We start from the raw sequence: 21,241 nt of genomic DNA, 5'->3' as shown, positions 1-21,241 counted from the left end.
TGCAGTGGTGTCTGTGGGAAGTCCCAGCATCTCAGGGCTGAGTTCTCGACAGCTTCGCCACCATCCTCCAGAGAAGCCCCACCAACTTGCCTTCTGTTTTCCTCACCACCTGCCCATGAAGCATGAGAATCTTGCTTTTAAAAATGCACGTCCAGGGCTTCGCTGGTGGCGCAGTGGTTAAGAATCCGCCTGCCAGTGCAGGGGACACGGGTTCGAGCCCTGGTCCAGGAAGATCCCACACGCCGCAGAGCAACTAAGCCCGTGCGCCACAACTACTGAGCCTGCGCTCTAGAGCCCGTGAGCCACAACTACTGAGCCCATGTGCCACGACTACTGAAGCCTGCACGCCTAGAGCCCATGCTCCGCAACAAGAGAAGCCACCGTGGTGAGAAGCCCGTGCACCACAACGAAGAGTCGCCCCCGCTCCCCACAACTAGAGAAAGCCCTCGCGCAGCAACGAAGACCCAACACAGACAAAAATAAATAAAATAAAAAATAAATAAATTGAAAAAAAAAATGCACGTCCTGTCAAATGGAGCTCAGGCCTTCCCTGACAAAGCCAGTGTTCTTCCAAAGGGAAGCAAAGGCCTAGTCAGGGCTCAAGACTTCCATCAGCAGTTTGGAACCCGGATGGCCTCACTTCCGTCCCTTCTCAAGCACCTACCTCCCCACTTGACTTAACGTAATGGAGCCTCCGCAGTCAGTTAGGTTCCTTTGATCCCTGAGCTGTTTCTAGGGACAGTGGCGGGCTATAGGCACTTGTCCATGACTGGGGGCCGGTGGTCACCCAGCCTCCTAAATCACCCCTTTTCTTTAACTCTTGCCCCATGTGGTCTATTCTCCACAAAGCAGCCAGAGTGAAAATAGAAGTTAATATAGTAAAACGTAAGTCAGACTGAGCACTGCCCTGCTCTGCGCCCTCCAACGGCTTCCCAGCTCACGCAGAGTAAACTCCAAAACCCTCGCCGACAATGTCCCCATGCCTGGGCCCTTGGCTGTCCTCCAACCTCAAGTTCTGCCAGCATATACTGACTCCAGCCTGGGGCCCCTGGAAACTCCTTGAACAATGAGGAAGACCAGGCCCAGGTGACCAGGGAGACCAGTGCCCAGGGTGAGGTGATGAGGGCCTGGGCGGGGCAGTAATGGGAATGGACAGGTGCTTTCTGCTTCCACCTGCCCCTGGAAAGGCTCACGCCACTGGCACCCACCACCTTTTTCCTTCCCAAGTCACTGTCCTCGCTTCAATTGTTCAGCATCCCAGCTCCAACACTGACCTGCCCAATCTGAGGAGATTTCAGGGTCCATGTAACCGACCCAGTCAACCACCAGCTTCAAAATTCCAGGAGCTCCTTTTAATACCAACGGCCTTCACTCCTACGTGCCAGCCATCTGTCACGGGGCTTCAGTCGGAACTGGCCTCATCCTGTGCCGTTGCTGCTCCCTTCAGACCCCTTACCCTGCGGCATCCCACCTGCTCACCCACGTGTTCTCTGATCAAGGCTCCACGAGACACCTGGGCCCTCGACGCCGCTGTCCTCTCCCAGCCAGTGGGCAGCTCCCCTGGCTCACACCCTTCCCTATCTAGCTGGTGGGTGGTAGCAAGGGAGTCGTCGGGGAGTTCAGATTATGGTCCCTCACAGATGTGTGACTCCACAGGCCTCTTGGTGCTTTGACTGACCACTCAGCCCACCCGGAAGCACCCCTCCTCAAGCCTCTCTGACTGTTCACTTTCTGTCCTTCTCAGGGGCCCGTCTTCCTTCTCCTGCGCCTGACATGCTGGCTCCGCCCCTGCCCTTGGCCCCGCCCTCCCTCCCTCTCCACCCTCCCTCCCTCTCCACCCTCCCTCCCTCTCCACCCTCCCTCCCTCTCCACCCTCCCTCCCTCTCCACCCTCCGCCTCCCTAATTGGGCGACCTCACCTGCTCGGATGGCTTCGGCCATCACCTGTGTGCTGACGACTGACAAAGCTGCAGCAGTCTTCCCTTCTCACGGATGAGGCACGAGAAAACCAAGACGCTGGACGGGCAGACGATTTACTACTAAGGACGGGCTTACCCTCGGATGTTACGAAGGCTCTGGAGTGTGCCTTTTAGTTATACTCTAACCGCCTTCTGTCCAGCAGCGGATCTGTTTAGGATAGTAACTAGGGCCGCTGTGCACTTCAGGGCCGCTGGAAGCAAGCTGGCTGACACATATCTTCTAATAAACATAGTATCATAACAGACCAAACCAAACCCTTATGTGTTACTGCAAATGCTAAGTCCATCAATGGTCCATCTCTCCTTTCTATTTCGGGGTCCCCGCCCCCTTCACACGGTACTTACTCCCAAGTACTCCGTGGTCAGCAGCTTCTCGCCTGAGAGCTCTCCAAGCTGGGGCTGGATCAGTTCATCTTTGTCCAGATCGGCTTCCATAGTGTCATGGTCCTCCTGTTTCAAAGGAGACACGGGGTGAGTGCTCTGGACCTCCCTCGCTGCAAGTTCCCAGAGGGCGGCTCCCCAAGGGGGCACCTCATGACATGGGAAGACCTTAGCCCAACAGCAGCGGCTCATGGGTTTGCATTTCAAAGGTTCTCCAGGGCCGTCTGCCCTCTGCTCACAACCTCCGTGAAGATGAAAGGGAAAACGCCAACCCACCTCTTTAGGAAGCTGGGCACCTAATGAACACTTCCACGGCCACAGGTGGGAAGAGGTTCACCCAAGATGCTGTTGAATGGTCTCTCCTAGTTACAGTTCTCAGAATGTTTTTCTCTGTGAGGTCAAGGTGCCATGTGAACAGCCAAATCAGCCAGTCTACAAATAACTACTAAGCACCACCACGTGCGCAGGCCTTACAGAGGATACAAAACTGTGTATTGTAGGCTTGCTCTTCTTCCGCAGTTTACGGTCAATAAGAAGACTCAGCAAAAAGAGAAAAACTGTTTTGCTTCTGGGAAGATGGAGTGGACATATTTTTCCCTGTTCCTCCCACTAAGTACAACCAAAAACACTGGACATTACGTACAAAATAAATATGAGACCCTGAGAGGTGGAGAGGAGGGGGCAGACTGGCTGGGTATCCTGAAACACAAGGAATAAAAGGTGGTGAGTCCCCTGGGTTTACTTTTTGCCTTAGAGATTCCCGACTTGGCGCTGAAGAAGCCAGCAATCCGGAAACGAGCATGGTGAAGACAAAAAAAGTCCCCCAAAGCCTACTCCACCTAGCCAAAGAACCAGGAAACAGGGAGTCCAGCACGATGGAACTTTTAGACACTAACCAAACACCGGAGCAAACACTGTCATCCCACCCACAACCACACCAGCAAGGGCGTCAGGGCGCTGAGACTTCTGCCCTTACCAGGCTGTGACGAGGCACCCCAGTAACCCCCACCGGGGTGACATCAGAGAGGGACAAGTAGGGAGGGGGAGTTTTGTCCTTGCTGGGTGGTAATGAAGCCCCCCTACCCGGAAGGGAGAGTAGAGACCAGGTGGAGAGCCTGGACTTCCACCCCCGCTCTGCAGTAATGAGATGTCCCTGCCCCGCAACCAGGGACGGTGTCAGAGGAGGCCTGGTGGAGACTCAAGACGTTCACCACTGCCACGTTTCACCATGTTCCTGCGGTGTCGGGGAGGCCACGTGGGGGCCAGTAACAAGGCATTCCTACCACCTCTTCCAGTCAGGGAGGTGTTAGTGGCGGCCTAGCAGGGACGGAGAACTCTCACCCCTGTCCTGCAGTAACAAGGAGTCTCCTCCCCCGCTTCCCGGGGTGTCAACAGAGGCCAACTGCAGAACCTGGACATCTACCCACACCTAACAGTAATGAGGAGAAGCCCCTGCTCCTCTGCCACAGCAGGGGTAAAAGAGAAGGTTTAAAGTAAGACAGAAGTTTCATAACATAGTATCCAAAATATCTGGGTTTAAATAAAAAATCATTCATCATACCAGGCACCAGCGTGCTCTCAAACTGAATTAAGAGACAATCAAGAGATGCCAACATCAAGATACAGAGATGCTAGAATTGTCTGAAAAAGTTTTAAAGCGACCATCATAAAATGGCTTCAGTGAGCAATCACAAACATTCTTGAAACAGATTAAAAAAACAGGAAGTCTCAAGAACATAGAAAAGTAAACATAAAGCCAACAAAAGGAAGGCAGTAAGAAAGAGAAGAGCAGATATCGATGAAAAGGAAAACAACAGAGAAAACTGGTAAAACTAAAAGCTGATTCTTTGAAAAGATTAATGAAATTGTCAAACCTGTAGCAAGACTGACAAAGAAAAAGAAGACACAAATGACTGATATCAGGAATGAAACAGGAGCTATCACTACAGACCTGCAGACATCAAAAGGATAATAGGCCCATACCAAGTTAATCATCACACTTTCGCCACCTATATACTTCTAAATTTCTTTTCTACTTGCCACTGTCTTCTCTTAGGCCCTTGTCACTTTTTGTTCTTTTTCACTGTTTGAAAAGATATATTAGTTCAATTTTTTTGTAACAAATAATGTACAATTAAATTATATAATGCACGAGAGGTAACTTGGTGGGACTTCCACTGGCCAAATGGGGACAATGTGAGCATGAAAATAAATGTGGATATTAATGGATTATCAGGTAGAAATCCACAGAGGTAGAGTTCACACTTATATAAATAAAAGATTTTTAAAAAATGAAAAAAAAAAAAGGATAATAGGGATTACTATGAGCAACCGTACATAAAGTTGACAACTTAGATAAAAAACACAAAGCCTCTCAGATGACTTGAATAATCCTATAATTATTAAGAAAATTGAATTCCTAATTTAAAAATTCCCCCAAAGACTTCTCCAGGCCCACATGGTTTCACTGGAGAATTCTACCAAACTTTTTAAAAAGTTAACACCAATTCTACACAATGTTCTCCAAAAACGGAAGAGGAAGAAATAATTCCTAATTCATTTTATGAAGCTGGTATTACCCTGGTACCGAAACCAGACAATGACAGTACTTTTATAAAAAGAGTACAGACAAATATCCATCATAAATAAAGATGCAAAAGTCCTTAACAACCGAGTTAAAGGAAAATGAAAAAAAATCCTTAACAAAATATAGGCAAATAGAATAGACCAATAGATCAATATGCTAAAAAAAATTATATACAATGACCAAGTGGGGTTTGTTCTAGTGATGCAAGTCTGGTTCAGTATTTAAAATTTAATCATTGTAATCCACAAGATTAACAGGCTTATGAAGAAAAAAAAATCACATGATTATATTAATGGATGAAGAAAAAGCATGGCAAAATTCAATATCCATTCATGACCCAAAACTCAGAAGAATAGGAATGGGGGGTACTTGATAAAGAACATCTATAGAAAACCTGTATTTAGCATTATACTTAATGGTGAAAGACTGGATGCCTTCCCCCTAAGACTGGGAACAAGGGAAGGATTTCTACTCTCACCATTCTTAGTGTTATAAGTTCTAGACAGAGCAAGAAGGCAAAAAAGGAAATAGGAAGCGTACAGATCAGAAAGGAAGAAATAGAATTGTCTTTATTTGCAGATGACATGATTGTCTATGTAGAAAATCCTAAGGAATTGACCTCCCCAAACTCAAAGAACTAATAAGTGGGTTCAGCAAGGTCACAGGATATAAGATAAACATACAGAAATCAATTTCTACATACTAGTCTTAAATTAAGACTCTGATTAAAAATACAATATAATTTACAATTGCTTATACACACACAAAAAAAATAAAATAAGAAATACTTAGGTGTAAATCTAACAAAACATGTATAGGACTTGTATGCTGAGAACTACAAAACGCTAAAGAAAGAAATCAAAGGAGGCCTAAATAAATGGAAAGACATTAACTTGTTCATGAATTAGAAACTCAACATAGTTAAAATGTCAATTCTCCCCAAGTTGATTTACAAGTTTAATGTAATTTCTATAAAAATCCCAGCAAGATTTTTCTGTAGATGGGTACAGGACTACTCTAAAATTTGTATGGAAGGGGCAAAGGAACTAGAATAGCTAAGACAATTTTGAAAAAGAAGAATAAAGTGGGAGGAATCAGTCCACCTGATTTCAAGACTTCTTATTGTAGGCAAAGACTGTCGTCTGCCATTTCAGCAAACAAAGGATGCTATGGCCATAAAGTCATCAGCCACTGCAGCCACCCCTGCTGGTGCACCCTGAGGGGAACTCAGGATGGAAAAAAACAAGGTACTGGCCCTAGATAGTTAAGATGAATATCAAAACGGTAATTTCAATGAGCCCAGCCTCTTGCATCTTCCCATACACTGAAAAGCACTAAAATCATTAACTTGAGATGTCCGTTTTTTTGTGTTTTTTTTGTGATTAGTAGTAATCTTTTGATGTTCAACTACATTCTCCTCCCCAGCAAAAGCTCCTATTATATCCAGTGCCTCCCTTACCTCTTTGGAACAGTCCCTCAGAGCTGTCTGAGAGGCTGTCTCCCAGGCTACAGTCCTCAGTAAAGCCCCTGAATAAAACATAACTCTCAACTTCTAGGTTGTGCACTTTTTTCCCAGTTGACATTATATAGCTACCAGAATCAAGACTATGTGGTGTTGGCAGAGGAAGAGAGATATAGATCAACTGGACAAAACAGAGAACCTCAAACAGACCTACACAAATACGCCCAACTGATTTTTGACAAAGGTGCAAAAAGTATTTCAACAGAGGAAGGACAGTCTTTTCAACAAGTGGTGCTGCCCCAAGATTCAATAATGAAAATTTGGAATTATTGACTAGATTGCTGCGAACTGGAACAGATCTCTTGGTGTGAAAAAGTAAATTATCACTGGGGAAACTTTTAAAATCTAAAATTATCATAAAATATCTTAATACTAGAGAAGGGAAAATATTCTATACGGGAGATAGTAGAGCACATAGGCTAGAAACATGGGCTCTGATGGTCATCTGCCATTGGGCTTTGTACGGTTTATTCCATCTACCTTTCAGTTTCCTTATCTGTAAAATCATGGTAATAACAGAATCTAACTCATAGGACACTTCTGAAAACTGTACATTAGAAAAGTGCCAGATACACTGTAAATGACTAATAAATGCCAACCATTGTTATTAAAACAAACAAACAAACAAACAAACAAGTGGTGCTGGAGCAACTGGACATGCATGGGAAAAAAAAAAGAACCTTACTTTAATTCTCACACCTTATATAAAAATTAACTCAGAATGGACCATGGACTTAAAGGTAAAGCTATCAAATTGTTAGAAGAGGAGAAAATCTTCAGGACCCATGGCAAGGCAAAGCGTTCTTATACTTGATACCAGGAGTACAGTCCATAAAAAGGAAAATTTGATAAATCGGATTTTTATTGAAAATTTAAAAACTTTGCTGTGTGAAAGACCCTGTTAAGAGGACAAAAAGAAAAGCTATAAACTGGCAGAAAACATTCGGAAACCACATACCTGACAAAGGACTAGTATCTAAATATATAAAATATAGAAAGAATACTCAAAACTCAACAGTAAGACCCCCAAACAATCCAGTTAGAAAATGGGCAAAAATATGAAGAGACATTTCACTAACGAGGACACGCGGATGACACATTAAAATGTTCAACATCACTACCCATTAGGAAAATGCAAATTAAAACCACAGTGAGTCACTCCACACCTATCAGAATGGCTAAGTTAAAAACAGTGATAACATCAAATGCTGGTGAGGATGCAGAGAAAGCACATCACACATACGCTGTTGGTGGGAACACAGAACTGGAGCGGCCGCTCCGGCAAACAGCACGGCAGCTTCTCAAAAAGCTAGACATGGAGCTGCACGTGACCCAACAATTATGCTCTTAGGCATTTATCCCAGAGAAGTGGAAACTTACTGTCACACAAAAACCTGTACATGAATGTTCATAGCAGCTTTATTTGTAATAACCAAAAACTGGGAACGACAGATGTCCTTCCACAGGAGAATGTTAAACAAACTGTGGTCCAGCCACACCACGAACTTTTTTTTTTAAATTTATTTATTTTATTTATTTATTTTTAGCTGCGTTGGGTCTTTGTTGCTGCACTCAGGCTTTCTTTAGTTGCGGCGAGCGGGGGCTACTCTTCCCTGCGGTGCGCGGGCTTCTCGTTGCGGTGGATCCTCTTGTTGAGGAACACGGGCTCTAGGTGCTCGGGCTTCAGTAGTTGTGGCACACGGGCTCAGCAGTTGTGGCTCGCGGGCTCTGAGCGCAGGCTCAGTAGTTGTGGCGCACGGGCTTAGTTGCCCCGCGGCATGTGGGATCTTCCCGGACCAGGGCTCGAACCCATGTCCCCTGCACTGGCAGGCGGATTCTTAACCACTGCGCCACCAGGGAAGCCCCACACCATGAACTATTGACACACAGGGGCCTGGATGAATCTCCAGTGAAATACGCTGTGTGAAAAAAGCCAATCCTCAGTGGTTACATACTGTATCACTCCACTTACACGACGTTCTTGAAACGCTAAAACTATGGAAATGGAGAACAGGTTAGTGGTTGCCCGATTTTAAGGAGGACATGGGAGTTGTGGCTGTAACGGGACCCTGTGGTAATGGAAATCTTCTGGCTCTTGAATGCATCAGTGTTAACACCCTGGTTGTTGTTATGCTGTAGCTTTGCAAGATGCTACCGGTGGGTGGAATTGGGTAAAGGGTACACAAGATTTTTCTCTATCGTTATGTCAATCTATAATTATCTCAAAATAAAAAGTTTTCAAATACACAAAAAGAGAGGAGTTACAAACAAGATGATAGCATATATGAGCTGACTCGGGTCTGTGTCCAATCAAACTCCAGCTGAACGACGTACATGGTGCCGGGGAAGCTGCGGTCCTCTTTCCCGCTCCCTGCTAGCGCTTCGGAGATTACACTATCCTTTGCAGGTTAAATTATAAAGATCAATACAAAACAGACCAGGCCGTCACCTGACTGAGGTAGAAACTAAGGAAAGAATGTGTCCGCGTGAAGGGAGCTGGCCTGCTGTGAAGTGAGATGGCAGGAAGGAGGGGCCCTGGAGGAGATGCCCGTCCAGTGCCCGTCCAGTCTCAGGGCGGAGGGGGTGCCCCAGGGCTGCACGCCTGGGTGCCAAGCGTCCCTGAGATTATCTAACCAATCCTTCTCCTGATTCCTCACCCACTCAACCACATGTGACTTGCTTCCTCTAAACTTGCCAACAGGAAGAGAAAGCAAACGTCAAGTACCTGTCCTTGTTTTCAAACAAACTTCCAGCCATTTTGGGTGCCCCAGTCTTTTGTGAATTTGGTTTATCTGAGTCAGTTTCCAAGGGACGCGGAGGCCCAAATTCCCGTGAGGACTGCCTCTGGGTAGGGCCGTTCCAGGGCGCAGCCCTGTCTCCCGGGCGTTCTCCACCACCCAGTCGGTGCCACCTGCCACCACTAGACGCTGTCACCCCAGGGTGGGCTTTCTTAGGGAAAGGGGATTCGACTTATTCTAGGTGGCCCCCGAAGCAGACCAGAACCAGCAGACTGAGAGGCATGTTCCAGTCCAACCCGTAGCTTTTCCTAACCCTCCGCGCTGTCTTACCCGCGGCAGGGGCTGCTGCGGAGACGCTGCTCCCTCCAGCTTACATTTGAGCACTTCACTGATGCTCTGTGACCACAGAACCATGGAGGAATCCACCTTACATTTCCACAGCACTTCACCTGAATTCTCACAGTGACTCCGTGTGGGTTCCTTTGATTACACCTACTTTGTCTGATGTGGAATCTGAGCTGGAGAGAAGGGACAGGTCCACAGTGAGAGCCTGGCCTGGAGGCAGGAGTCTGGACTTTAACCTTGGGCCAGTCCCCTTCTGCCCAGATCTTTCTGACTCAGCCACCTGGGGCCCCTCAGGGAAGCCGGTCTCTGAGGAGGCACAGGCTGGACTGACCGGGCCCTCTGAGGCCCGAGGGTCCTCAGTGCCCGGTGGAGATTGAGCTCAACGGGGCAGAGAGAGGGGAGAGGAGGGCCGCGGCACCGTTCCGGATGCCCCTGTCTTGTCCTTTCTCTTCCTGTCCCATCTAATCACCGACGGAGAATCCGCTCTTGTCCTACCTGGAACACCAGGTTCATGGTCGTGCAGCCTCTAGTCCTGACTCATTCTCCATGCAAGGGCTGCTGCCTTCTCCTGCTGCTTCACCTGGGTTGGCAGCTCTGTCGAGCGCGTGTGAACACGCCATCCTGAAATTTCACTCGGGGTTCCTTAAAGGTAATGCTATATGAGGCCCTACCTGAGGTCAGGTCTGGGACAGCCAGGTAAGATTTACGCTGCTGCCTTGGCTTAGAGTTTAGCTTACTACAATACCAGCATCTTAGTGATCAAATAGTGTGTACATTATATGATTATTTTAGGAAAATGACTGCTCTTTGTGGACGAAAGCATTGGGCTGTGTGGTCAGCGTGAGTGGCCAAGCGCTCTGGGCAGTGGGGTAGTATTTCACCTCTTTCCTAGGGAACCAAGCTTTGGAGGCTCCAGCTGGAAATGGGCACATGGATCACAGTTTCACAGAGGTATTGGTCATACACCACTTCCCTGCCAGGATGAGATATGAAACCTTAAGAAACAAAACAAATGCCCACATTCCATTTCAATGAAAAATAAAAGGTCAATGGCTAACCTTAGTCAACGCTCACAAAAGTACTTCTTTACTCTCGACAGCGAGTACATATGTAAGGCATTCACTTGCAAATACACAAACCAGCGAACGAACGTATTCTCCATCATAAGTTAAAGCTTGATTTATTAACTCGTTCAAAGATAAGTTAGTAAGAGATTCACTGAAATATTATTCAAATTTTTAAAAATTTAAAGCAAGTTGAAGCTGTTTTTTATTAAAAATACTTCATAGCTAAATTCATTGGTAATTGATAACCTTCACAAAACACAGGCCAGTTTCTACATTTGGTCCCTAATATATACGACCCTGTAATAAAAGTCAACTTAAGTCACAGTGTCATATGCAAGTGTAGGGCCAGAGGAAGAACCAGGGCATCTCAGCCGATCTGCTTGCCACCTGGAGAATTTGCTTCCTCTGCTTCCACAGCTTCTCTACTGCCAACACGCAGGCAAATACTCTTGGTGCTTTCAAGAATATTACGTTGATGTAAGATGCATACATGTAAGCAAATGGATGTGAAAATCATTATTAAATTGATAGTTCCTGGTTAAGAAAGTTTGTAATGAGGCTCTGATTAGACGTGATTCTTGTCAATGCCTGAGTTTCTCCATCCGGCGAATGAGATCATTTAAAATCCTGTCCCTTTTAAAATCATGCCTTACTGATTAAGGAAATTTCTTAAGTTCTCTGATTTTGAAAAGCCATATACTGTATAGACACAAACAAGTCACTGTCATAGTTTTTCTAAGAAACACTGATATCAGCAAAAAGGAAACGGAGGCATCGTTAGGACCCCTGAAATGTAAAGAGCAGAAGGAAAATGGGCTGCACTCGATGAGCTGGAAAGTGCAACTTAGCAAAGAGAAGCAAGAGCTTAATTCAATACTATTCAATCTGTTTCCATCAACACTTGGGAAACTAGACGCAGAGGGAGCTTCGGGAAGGCAGAGGAAACCACTAGGTGTGGTGGGAAACGAAAGGAGAGAGGCTATAAAACTGATGCCTGCTGATAGCAGGGCACTGGGTCCACTTCTTCAGTTGGGGCCAAGTGGGTGCAAACGACTGAGGATGTGTCAGAACTTTCTGAAATGGGCAAACCTAGGAGACATTCAGTGATAAGTTTACAGCTTCAGCCTTCTCTCTGGGAGAGAGGAGACTACTTCCACTAGTTTCCCCCAATTTAAGTGGGAAGAATTTCCCTTGCCTCACTTAAGTGTGTGTGAGCAGCTGAATGCGGCAGCACCCGGGTGCAGAACACACCGTGTAAAAACAGCAGCAGCCGCATTGCCAGCTTTTCCGAGCTGCCTGGGAATTCCAAACGAAACATACTTTGCAATCTACTCTGTGAAGTAAGCAGGTGATGGATAAGGAAATGCTTCAAGAATAAATGTCTCATTAGGGTGGGTTTTAAATACCATTGCTGGGAGGAATTTTACTAAAATTACTGGTCTTTATGTACTTCGGCAGAATGCATCAGATTACTGAAGGGAGAGCCCAGGGATAACTGATTACTTCAAGAAATTAAGAATGCCTCATAAAAAAGGCACTTGAGCTGAGATGAATTTAGATGTTCTAATACGAAGCTTCCCCATAGCGGCTCGGTGATCTTATGACACTACAAGATTCTTAACTGGAGGCTTTCGATACATAATACTCCAGACAAACCAGATTCTAAGCAATTGGCCTGAAAACAAAACTAAGGTTGACCACTAAATGCATTTGAAAACTCAGATTCTTACAGATATAATGCAGAGAGCAGAATGTATTCAAGTGGTTTTACATATGACAAGTGAAAGTATCGAGTGTGTTTTCCACTTGAAATAATTATAAGACTTCTACCAGCAGTTTAAATTTGAGACACCTTCTCAGAACACTGAATTGGAAATCTCACTCTTTGTAAAAATAAGGAAAAAACCCTCCACATGGGAGAGAAAGGGTGGACCAAGGTGACCAGGCAGGCAGTGTAATCAACATATTTCCCCTAGCGGAATGGACCTTTTCCATTTTTGCAGATTTCTTTGAGTGTGTGCCAGGACTGCGGATGGAAACAGGTTCTGAATCCTGGAGGACTTGTCGCGATGCTGCGTTGCTCTAGACAGCAACTTCCCTACCCACAAAATGACATTCCTGGGGGTAATGACAGCTGGCTTAACAACCAGCTCAGTTCATTAACTAACCCCCGAATAGAAACTAGACAAAGCCCAACACCCTTCACTTCCCTGATTCCTCTAAGCCATTGCTTTCGCTGCTCAGTGTGCTCGCTTCAACTTCACCTGAAGTCTAAGTGAAAATAGCAAGACACATGGAGACGACGGCAGTGTTGCTCTGAGAGAAGCCGAGCGTATTAAAATATGGAACACACAGAATCAGAGGAGACTTGGAGGCTGAACAGGACTGGAAGTGAAAGACAGTAGAAAGCTTTGGTGGGACAGAGGGAGGAAGACGACATCATAGCAGTGTCCAGACACTGTGCGGGATGCAGACAGGACGACTCGGGTAACCCGCGCTGTGGTTCCTTCTGAATAAGAGTCACTGAGCGTGCTCAAGAGATGAGAGGGGCGGGCAGCGCGGCACTGCCGGGAAACAAAAGACCCCAAGGCTGGGTGGGTCCCCCCCCAGCCCGGAGTGAGGGGGGCGGCTAGCTGACAAGCCAGAAACCACCACCCCAGACCTGGAAATGCCCCTGACACAATGAGGGTATATGCTTACACATCAGCAAGAATGTCATAAGGAAAAATTATTATTCAATAAATCACGTAAGTTCTGAAAAAATGTTTAGATGAACTTCAAAGTCCTCAAAGGATCTAGATGAAGGAGATTTGAAAAGTAAGGATTTGTCAGTGTTTCTCAAGCTCCCTGCGGTGGGGAAAATGCGTTTGCGGGGATTGACTAGGAATCTGAATTTGTTTTTTTAGGAAACACCTCACAAGCACGCTGTTACCAGAAGTTTGTGCTGGGAACAACCTCCCTCCCCTCCTTTTACCCACTGAGGGCGTCCAGTGGCCCCCTTCCCCCGCTCTCCACCCCCAGCTCCATCCTGGCCACCCACCAGCCTTGGCTCCAGCTCTGGCCGGGTACCACACGAGGAACCTCCACTCTAGCAGACCTTCATCTGCATCAGTCTAGTCTGCCTGGAGATCATGATGATACAGTAATGTCAAAACTGGCTAACATGCACTGCGTCTGTGCTAGCACTTTATGGGGATGATTTCATTCGATCCTCACAACCACCTGAAGAAATGGGTATTTATAGTTGCACTTTACAGATGAGAACACTGAGGCCTGGAGTGGTTAGCCAACTTGCCCCAGGCCACATGGCTGGTAAGAGATGGGGCAGGACTCAGACCCAGGCAGTCTGATTACAGAACCACTTTCTCTGTATTTAGATTCAAACACTCGCTGTTTTAACGTTCAGCATGTATTTGCCATTTTCAGGGTCTGTTCGGGGGTACAGAGAGGCTTCTGTGCTTGGCCCCTGTCACCTCGGACTTGGAATGAGGACACGGACAGTACACATGATCAAATGCGCCCATGAGAGGAGACAAGAATGTGACCCAAGACCCCAGTGAGCTGCAACAATAAGATATCAGGAGATCAAGAGAGCGTCCTAGTCTGGGCTTTAACATGTCCCCCTGCTCACCCCCCAACGTTTCTGGATTAGACTCTTTCCACATAGCTCCAGAAGGAGCAAGTGTGTACTATATAGATACAAAGGAAGGAACAGAAACTATCATTTTTTTGTGTGTCCATTATGTGCCACAGATTAACTCACTGATCTCACAACAATTTGGTAGTAATTATCTTTATCTTTATAGATGAAGAAACAAAGCAAGTAATGTGAAAGAAAATATAAAAGCAGACTGGGGTCTCAACAGAGTGGGCCTTTGAATACCACCATTAGCAACTTAATTTTATTAGGTGATAGGGGGCATGGGAATGTTTTTAAGACGGAATCAAGTGAAAGTGTAAATGGATTCGGCCACCTTGAAGAGCAATTTGGCAGTATCTAATAAAGATGAGACTTTTGTACCGCAGTTAAGAGGATGAACTAGGGCAGCACGTGTTGGTGTCAATAAATCTCTAACACGTAATGTTGAATGGAAAAAGCTGGTAAATGATTCATAGAGTATTATGCCATTCATGTAAATTTAAAAACCATAAAACAATACTGTATATTGTTAATGGAAACATAAAGATACTATAGAAGCACAGATGCTCATGGAATTTTATACACCAGCTTCAGGATGGTGGTTAATTCCGGGGAAGGTGGGAGAGGAGAGGAATGAAGGGATAGATCCACTGCTGTCATGTTATTTTCTGGACTTTCTAGAAAGTTTAAAATGTCCCCCAGTTTAAAAATGAAGAGATCATGTCCCTGCATGATTGATCCAAGCCCTGCTTTAGAAAGATGGTCTGGTGGCCACATGCAGGACAGGCTGGGAAGGGAAGAGACGGAGGCTTAAGCCAGGATGTGGAACAGAAAAGGAAATGAAGGGGTAGATGAAAATGACTTTCAGAACCATGAACCACTGTGTCTGGAGGATGATGACAAAGTACAAGGGGGAAGGAACAGCCCCAGGTCACTGCGCTGTTGAAGGAGTAGTGGGGCCTGGACAAGCAGGCAGTTTAGGAACCTCAGTTTCTGTTAACGTCCACATTTGAGTTAGAGCCAATTACTGACTATATATCACATGTGTTAGACACTCGATAGTTGGCTCATTTAGAGAAACGGAGTCTTGTACATGGCAGAGTCAGGACCCCAACAAGGGTCCCTGATTCTAAGATGAATGATGTTCGGCTAAGCCCAGATGCCTCTTCAGCCTAGAAACTCACGAGGTCCACAGGCTCCCTGGTCCCAGCGCCTCAAGGCTCGGTTCAAGGACAGGGATGCCACGCCCTGTCAATGACTTCCTGAATTCACTTGGCAGCTGTAGCTCTCCTTGTGAGGCGGTCAGTGGGCATTCTGAGTGAGCCCTTGAGGCAAGACGAGTGATAACGTCACTTTTCACTTAATACCTTCCAGCAGCTTCCCTCCTCTCTCAGAACAAGAGCTAATGTCTTTCTCAAGGCTCCAGGTGATCTGACCTTAGCTACCTTCTGTGACCCCGTATCCTATTCCCTCCCCATTTCTTGTGGCTCCCCAAATAGGCTTCTACCTCAGGGCCTTGACATTTGCTATTCCCAGTGTCCACCACGGGGCTTCTCCCTCAAGCCCTTCCTACTTTTATTGTTCTGTAAGGCACCTACCCCCGTTTGACATATCACATTTCTATTTTCTTATTTGTTTAAGGTCTGCTTTTCTCCGGACAGAGTATCTGTTTCGCTTACTGCCACGCCCTGGTAGCTTCTGGTAATGGAATATGAGGTCAGGCAATTCCCCTTTACACAGATCAAGCACAAAATGTGACAAATGTATTAAAAACAATCATTTCAGGACACTGGAAAATGACCAGTTGCAGGCCACAACTGCTCGCTGGGGAAGTGCTACTGCACTTGGGGCAAGAATGGTGCAATGGCTGGGGGAGTTCCTGTCTATTTCAGGCAGTGAAAACCCACAGCTTTATCAGCTGAAGGTGTGGCCTTGGTAGAGGGCAAGTAGCAGAGCAGCTAGTTGAAGGGGGATACCCGGAAGCAAGGGAGCCATAGAAGGACTGGGGTAATAAAATCTCCAAGTATCCCCGACCGACTGCTAAACTACAGACACACACAGAAAACCCCAGGGAGCTCAGAGAAATTTAAAAGCTTGGGGAAACTTGCAAATTTTCTGTGCTTTTAAATGCATTCCTCAACCTACACATAATTCAAGTGGCAGAAGATGGTCACTTGAGGTGTGTCAACATAACCTTTGCCCAAATCTCTGACTGACCGTAAAAATATGCAGGGGAAGTAATAAGCAGAGACACCACTGGGGGAGAAAGTTCACAGTTAGAGACCAGGCAAGTTAACAGCTTACTAAACAATACTCAGGAGAACAAAACGTAATCCAGAATCATTGCAACATATTATCTGCAACGCCTAGTTTTCAAACAAAGGCATTACTAGACGTGGCCCAAGAAACAGAAAAATGTGAGCTGCGCTCAGGAAATATCAAGAAGCCGAGAACTCGCTTTGAGTGGGCCCAGATGTTGCGTTTAGTGGACACACACTTCAAAACAGCTATTATGAAAATGTTTAAAGAACTGAAGGAAAACGTGCTCAAGAGTTAAAGAAAAATATACTAAAAATGAGTGAAAAACAGGAAATCTTGACAGGGAAATGGACACTATAAAAAGGAACCAGATGGGAATTCTAGAGCTGAAAAGGATTAATAACTGAAATGAAAAATTCAGTGGATGGGCTCAATAGCAGATATATATGAACTGGCAGAAGTATCAGTCAATTGGAAGATGGATCAACGCAAAGTATCTGGCTTAAAGAACAGAGAGAAAAAACACTGAAGAAAATGAAGAAAGCCTCAGAGATCTGTCAGAGAAGATCAAGTGTTCTAACGTATGTGTAAGTGGATTTCTAGGAGGAGAGGAGAGAAGAAAGGGGCAGAATATATACTTGAATAAATAATGGCTGAACACTTCCCAAATTTGGTGGAAAACTGTAACTTATAGACCCAAGAAGCTCAGTGAATCCTAAAAAGGATGCATACAAAGAAAACTACACTCAAACACATCATAATCAAATTGCCGAGAACCAAAATTGAACATAAAAATCTTAAGTAGCATCAAGGGCAAAACAACTCACCACATCCAGGGAAAGGATGATAAAAGATAAAATTAATAGCAGGCTTCTCATCAGAAACAATGGAAGCCAGGAGACAGTGACATATTCAAAGTGAGAGAGAAAAACCTGTTGATCAAGAGGTCTATACCCAGTGTAACTGTCCTTCAAAAATGAAGGTGAAATAAGGACAATTCCAGGGACTCTCCCGGTGGTCCAGTGGTTAAGACTCCGCACTCCCAATTCAGGGGGCCCGGGTTCCATCTCTGGTCAGGGGACTAGATCCTGCATGCCGCAACTAAGAATCTGCACGCTGAAACGAAGATCCTGCGTGCTGCAACTAAGACCTGGTGCAGCTAAATAAATACATAAATAAATAAATATTTAAAGACAATTCCAGATTTAAAAAACGGAGAGAATTTGTTGTTAACAGACCTGAATTACTAGAAATGCTAAAGGCAGTGCTTCAAACGAGAGGGCAATGGTGTCCGATGGTAACCTCACAGGAAGGCATGAAGGGCACTGAAAATGATTAATACGTGGGTGGATACATAGATATACACTTTCCCCGGATTTCTTGAAAAGATTTATGACGATTTAAAGCAAAGATTTACAATACTGGGTTGATAATAAATATAGAAAATCTGCTTTTTTTTGCCCACATCATGGCATGTGGGACCTTAGTTCCCCAACCAGGAATTGAACCCATGTCCCCTGCATTGGAAGTGTGGAGTCTTAATCACTGGACCTCCAGGGAAGTTCCAGAAGATCTTTGCAATATTGGTTTAGGCCAATGGTTTTCAAGTGGAGGTGCTTTTGCTTCCTAGAGGACATTTAGCAATGTCAGCAAACATTTTCGGTTGTCACAGCTTTGGAGTGGGGTGAATAATCCTGGCACCCATGAGTAGAGGTCGGAAATGCTGTTAAACATCCCACAACATGTGGAACAGTCCCCACAACAAAGAATGATCTGGCCCCAAATGTCAACAGCGCCCAAGGCTGATAAACGGTGGGTTGGGCAAAGAGTTCTTAGGTACAACAACAGAAGCACAAACCATGAAAGAAAAAAAAAATTTTTTTGTACTTCAAAAGACGCCATTAAGAAAATGAAAAGACAAGCCACACACCAGGAGAATATATTTGCAAGTCATATATCAGAGAAAGGACTTGTATCCAGAATACATAAAGAACTCTCACAACTCAATAATAAAAAGACAAACAACCCAATTTTTAAAATGGGAAAACTATCTGAATAGATATTTCACCAAAGAAGACATGCAAATGGTTAGGGTTGAACTGTGTATCCCCAAAAGATATGTTGAAATCCTACCCCCAATGCCTCAGAATGTGACCTTAATTGGAAATAGGGTTGTTGCAGATGTAATTAGTTAAGATGAGGTCATACTGGAGTAGGGTGGGCCCTTAGTCCAATGTGACTGGTGTCCTTACAAGAAGATGATGCGAAGACACACAGGTGAGAAGTGCACCTGCAAGCCAAGGAACGCAAAGGACCTCCAGCAACACCAGGAGCTAAGAAGAAGGTGTGGAACAGATTCTCCCCCAGAACCTGGAGAGAGTGTGGCCCTGCTGACACCCAGCTTCCAGAACTGTGACACAATACATTTCTGTTGTTTTAAGCCAGCCAGTTTGTAGTACTTTGTTACAGCAGCCCTAGGAAACTAATGCATCTAGCAAGCACATAAAAAGATGCTCAACATCATTAGTAATTAGGGGAATACAAATTAAAAGCACAGCGTAATATCACTTCACACCCACTAGGATGGCTATAATTAAAACAACACACAAATAACAAACATTGGTGAGGATGTGGAGAAACTGGAGCCCTTATACCTTGGCTGATGGGAATGTAAAAATGGGTACAGCTGCTTTGGAAAACATTTCGTCCATTCCTTTAAAAGTTAAACATAAATTTGTCATACAACCCAGGAATTCCACTCCTGGGTAACTACCCAAGAGAAATGAGAACATATGACCACACAAAGACTTATACACAAATGTTCACAGCAGCCTTATCTATAATAGCCAGAAAAATGAGAACAATGCAAATGTCTATCAGCCAGCGAATGGATAAACAAGTGGTCTATCCATACGACGGAATACTATTCAGAAACAAAAAGAAATGAACTATTGCTATATCCTATATGGTTAAACCTCAAAAATATCATACTAAATGAAACCCATCATATGCAAAAGACTACATACTATGTGAAATGTCCCGAAAAGGCAAATCTACAGAAACAGAAAGCAGATTACTAGTTGCTTGGGGCTTGTGGGGGAGGGGGACAGTGGACAGGGATTGACTACAAAAGGGCCTAAGGGATCTTTTTGGGGTGATGGAAATGTTCTAAAATTGAATTGTGGGGACAGTAGTGCAACTCTGTAAATTTGCTAAAAATCATTAAATTGTACGCTTAAAACAGATGAAGTTCATGGTATGTAAATTACACCTCGATGAAACTGTTTAAAAATATGAATGCCCTAGGGCTTCCCTGGTGGCGCAGTGGTTGAGAGTCTGCCTGCCAATGCAGGGGACACGGGTTCGTGCCCCGGTCCAGGAGGATCCCACATGCCTCGGAGCGGCTGGGCCCGTGAGCCATGGCCGCTGAGCCTGCGCGTCCAGAGCCTGTGCTCCACAGCAGGAGAGCCCACAGCAGTGAGAGGCCCATGTACCACAAAAAAAAAAAAAAAAAAAAAAAAAAGAATGCCCTAAATAAACACTCCAATCAAAGGCAGAGATTGTCAGACTGGATAAAAAAGCAGAACCTAGCCATATCCTGCCTACAAGAGAAGCACTTTAAATTCCAAGACACAGATAGGTTGAAAGTAAAGGAATGGAAAAAGATATACCATGTGAACAGTAAGCACAAGAGAGCTGGAATGGCTGTATTAATATCAGACAGACAGAAGACTTCCCTCGTGGTCCAGTGGGAAGGACTACGTGCTCCCAATGCAGGGGGCCCGGGTTCGATCTCCGGTTGGGGAACTAGATCCTGCATGCATGCCGCAACTAAGAAGTCCACATCCCGCAACTAAAACCCGGCGCAGCCAAAATAAAATAAATAAATATTTCAAAAACCAGGGCTTGCCTGGTGGCGCAGTGGTTGAGAGTCCGCCTGCCAATGCAGGGGACACGGGTTCGTGCCCTGGTCCGGGAAGATCCCACATGTCACGTAGCGGCTGGGCCCGTGAGCCATGGCTGCTGAGCCTGCGCATCCGGAGCCTGTGCTCCACAATGGGAGAGGCCACAACAGTGAGAGGCCCGCGTACCGCAAAAAAAAAAAAAAAAAAAAAAAAACAGACAGACAAAACATACTGGGCATGTTACTAGAGACAAAGAGGATGTTTCATAATGATTAAAGGGGTCAACACTGGGATGATATATTACAACAATTACAAATATATATGATTCAAACAAAAGAACTCCAAAATAGATGAAGCAAAACTGACAGAACTGAAATGAAAAATAGGCAAGTCTACAATTAAAATCGGAGATTTCTATATTCCTCTCTCAGTAACTGGTAGAACAACAAGTAGACAGAAAAATCAGTAAGGACATAGACTTGTCCCTGGCATAAAACATGTGCTTGATAAATACCTGTTAACCAGATGAATTCTCACTAAGTCAGTTTTTTTTTTTTTGCGGTACGCGGGCCCCTCACTGTTGTGGCCTCTCCCGTTGCGGAGCACAGGCTCCGGACGCGCAGGCTCAGCGGTCATGGCTCACGGGCCCAGCCGCTCCGCGGCATGTGGGATCTTCCCGGTCCGGGGCACGAACCCGTGTCCCCTGCATCGGCAGGCGGACTCTCAACCACTGCGCCACCAGGGAAGCCCCTTAAAATGTTTTATTTATTTATTTATTTATTTATTTTTGGCTGCATTGGGTCTTCGTTGCTGCGCGCG

General features: G+C 45.3%; 1 protein-coding gene across 13 annotated transcripts in view; it reads right to left on the bottom strand.

Annotated features, from left to right (window-relative positions):
• The window catches only part of ARMC9 (armadillo repeat containing 9), a 137,838-nt gene that overhangs the window by 26,835 nt on the left and 89,762 nt on the right, over positions 1-21,241 (bottom strand). For all 13 annotated transcript variants that reach the window (XR_007478508.1, XR_007478512.1, XR_007478509.1 and 10 more), the window contains one exon: positions 2,324-2,428. Coding sequence is in view for 8 of the 13 variants with exons in the window: in XM_033425491.2 (XP_033281382.1) it covers positions 2,324-2,428 (105 nt within the window). In the remaining 5 variants the exon portion in view is untranslated. The remainder of the gene's footprint in view (positions 1-2,323; positions 2,429-21,241) is intronic.

This window comes from Orcinus orca, chromosome 7 (assembly GCF_937001465.1).
Source record: "Orcinus orca chromosome 7, mOrcOrc1.1, whole genome shotgun sequence".
Classification (NCBI taxonomy): domain Eukaryota; kingdom Metazoa; phylum Chordata; class Mammalia; order Artiodactyla; family Delphinidae; genus Orcinus; species Orcinus orca.
This window is presented reverse-complemented; position numbering and strand designations above follow the sequence as displayed.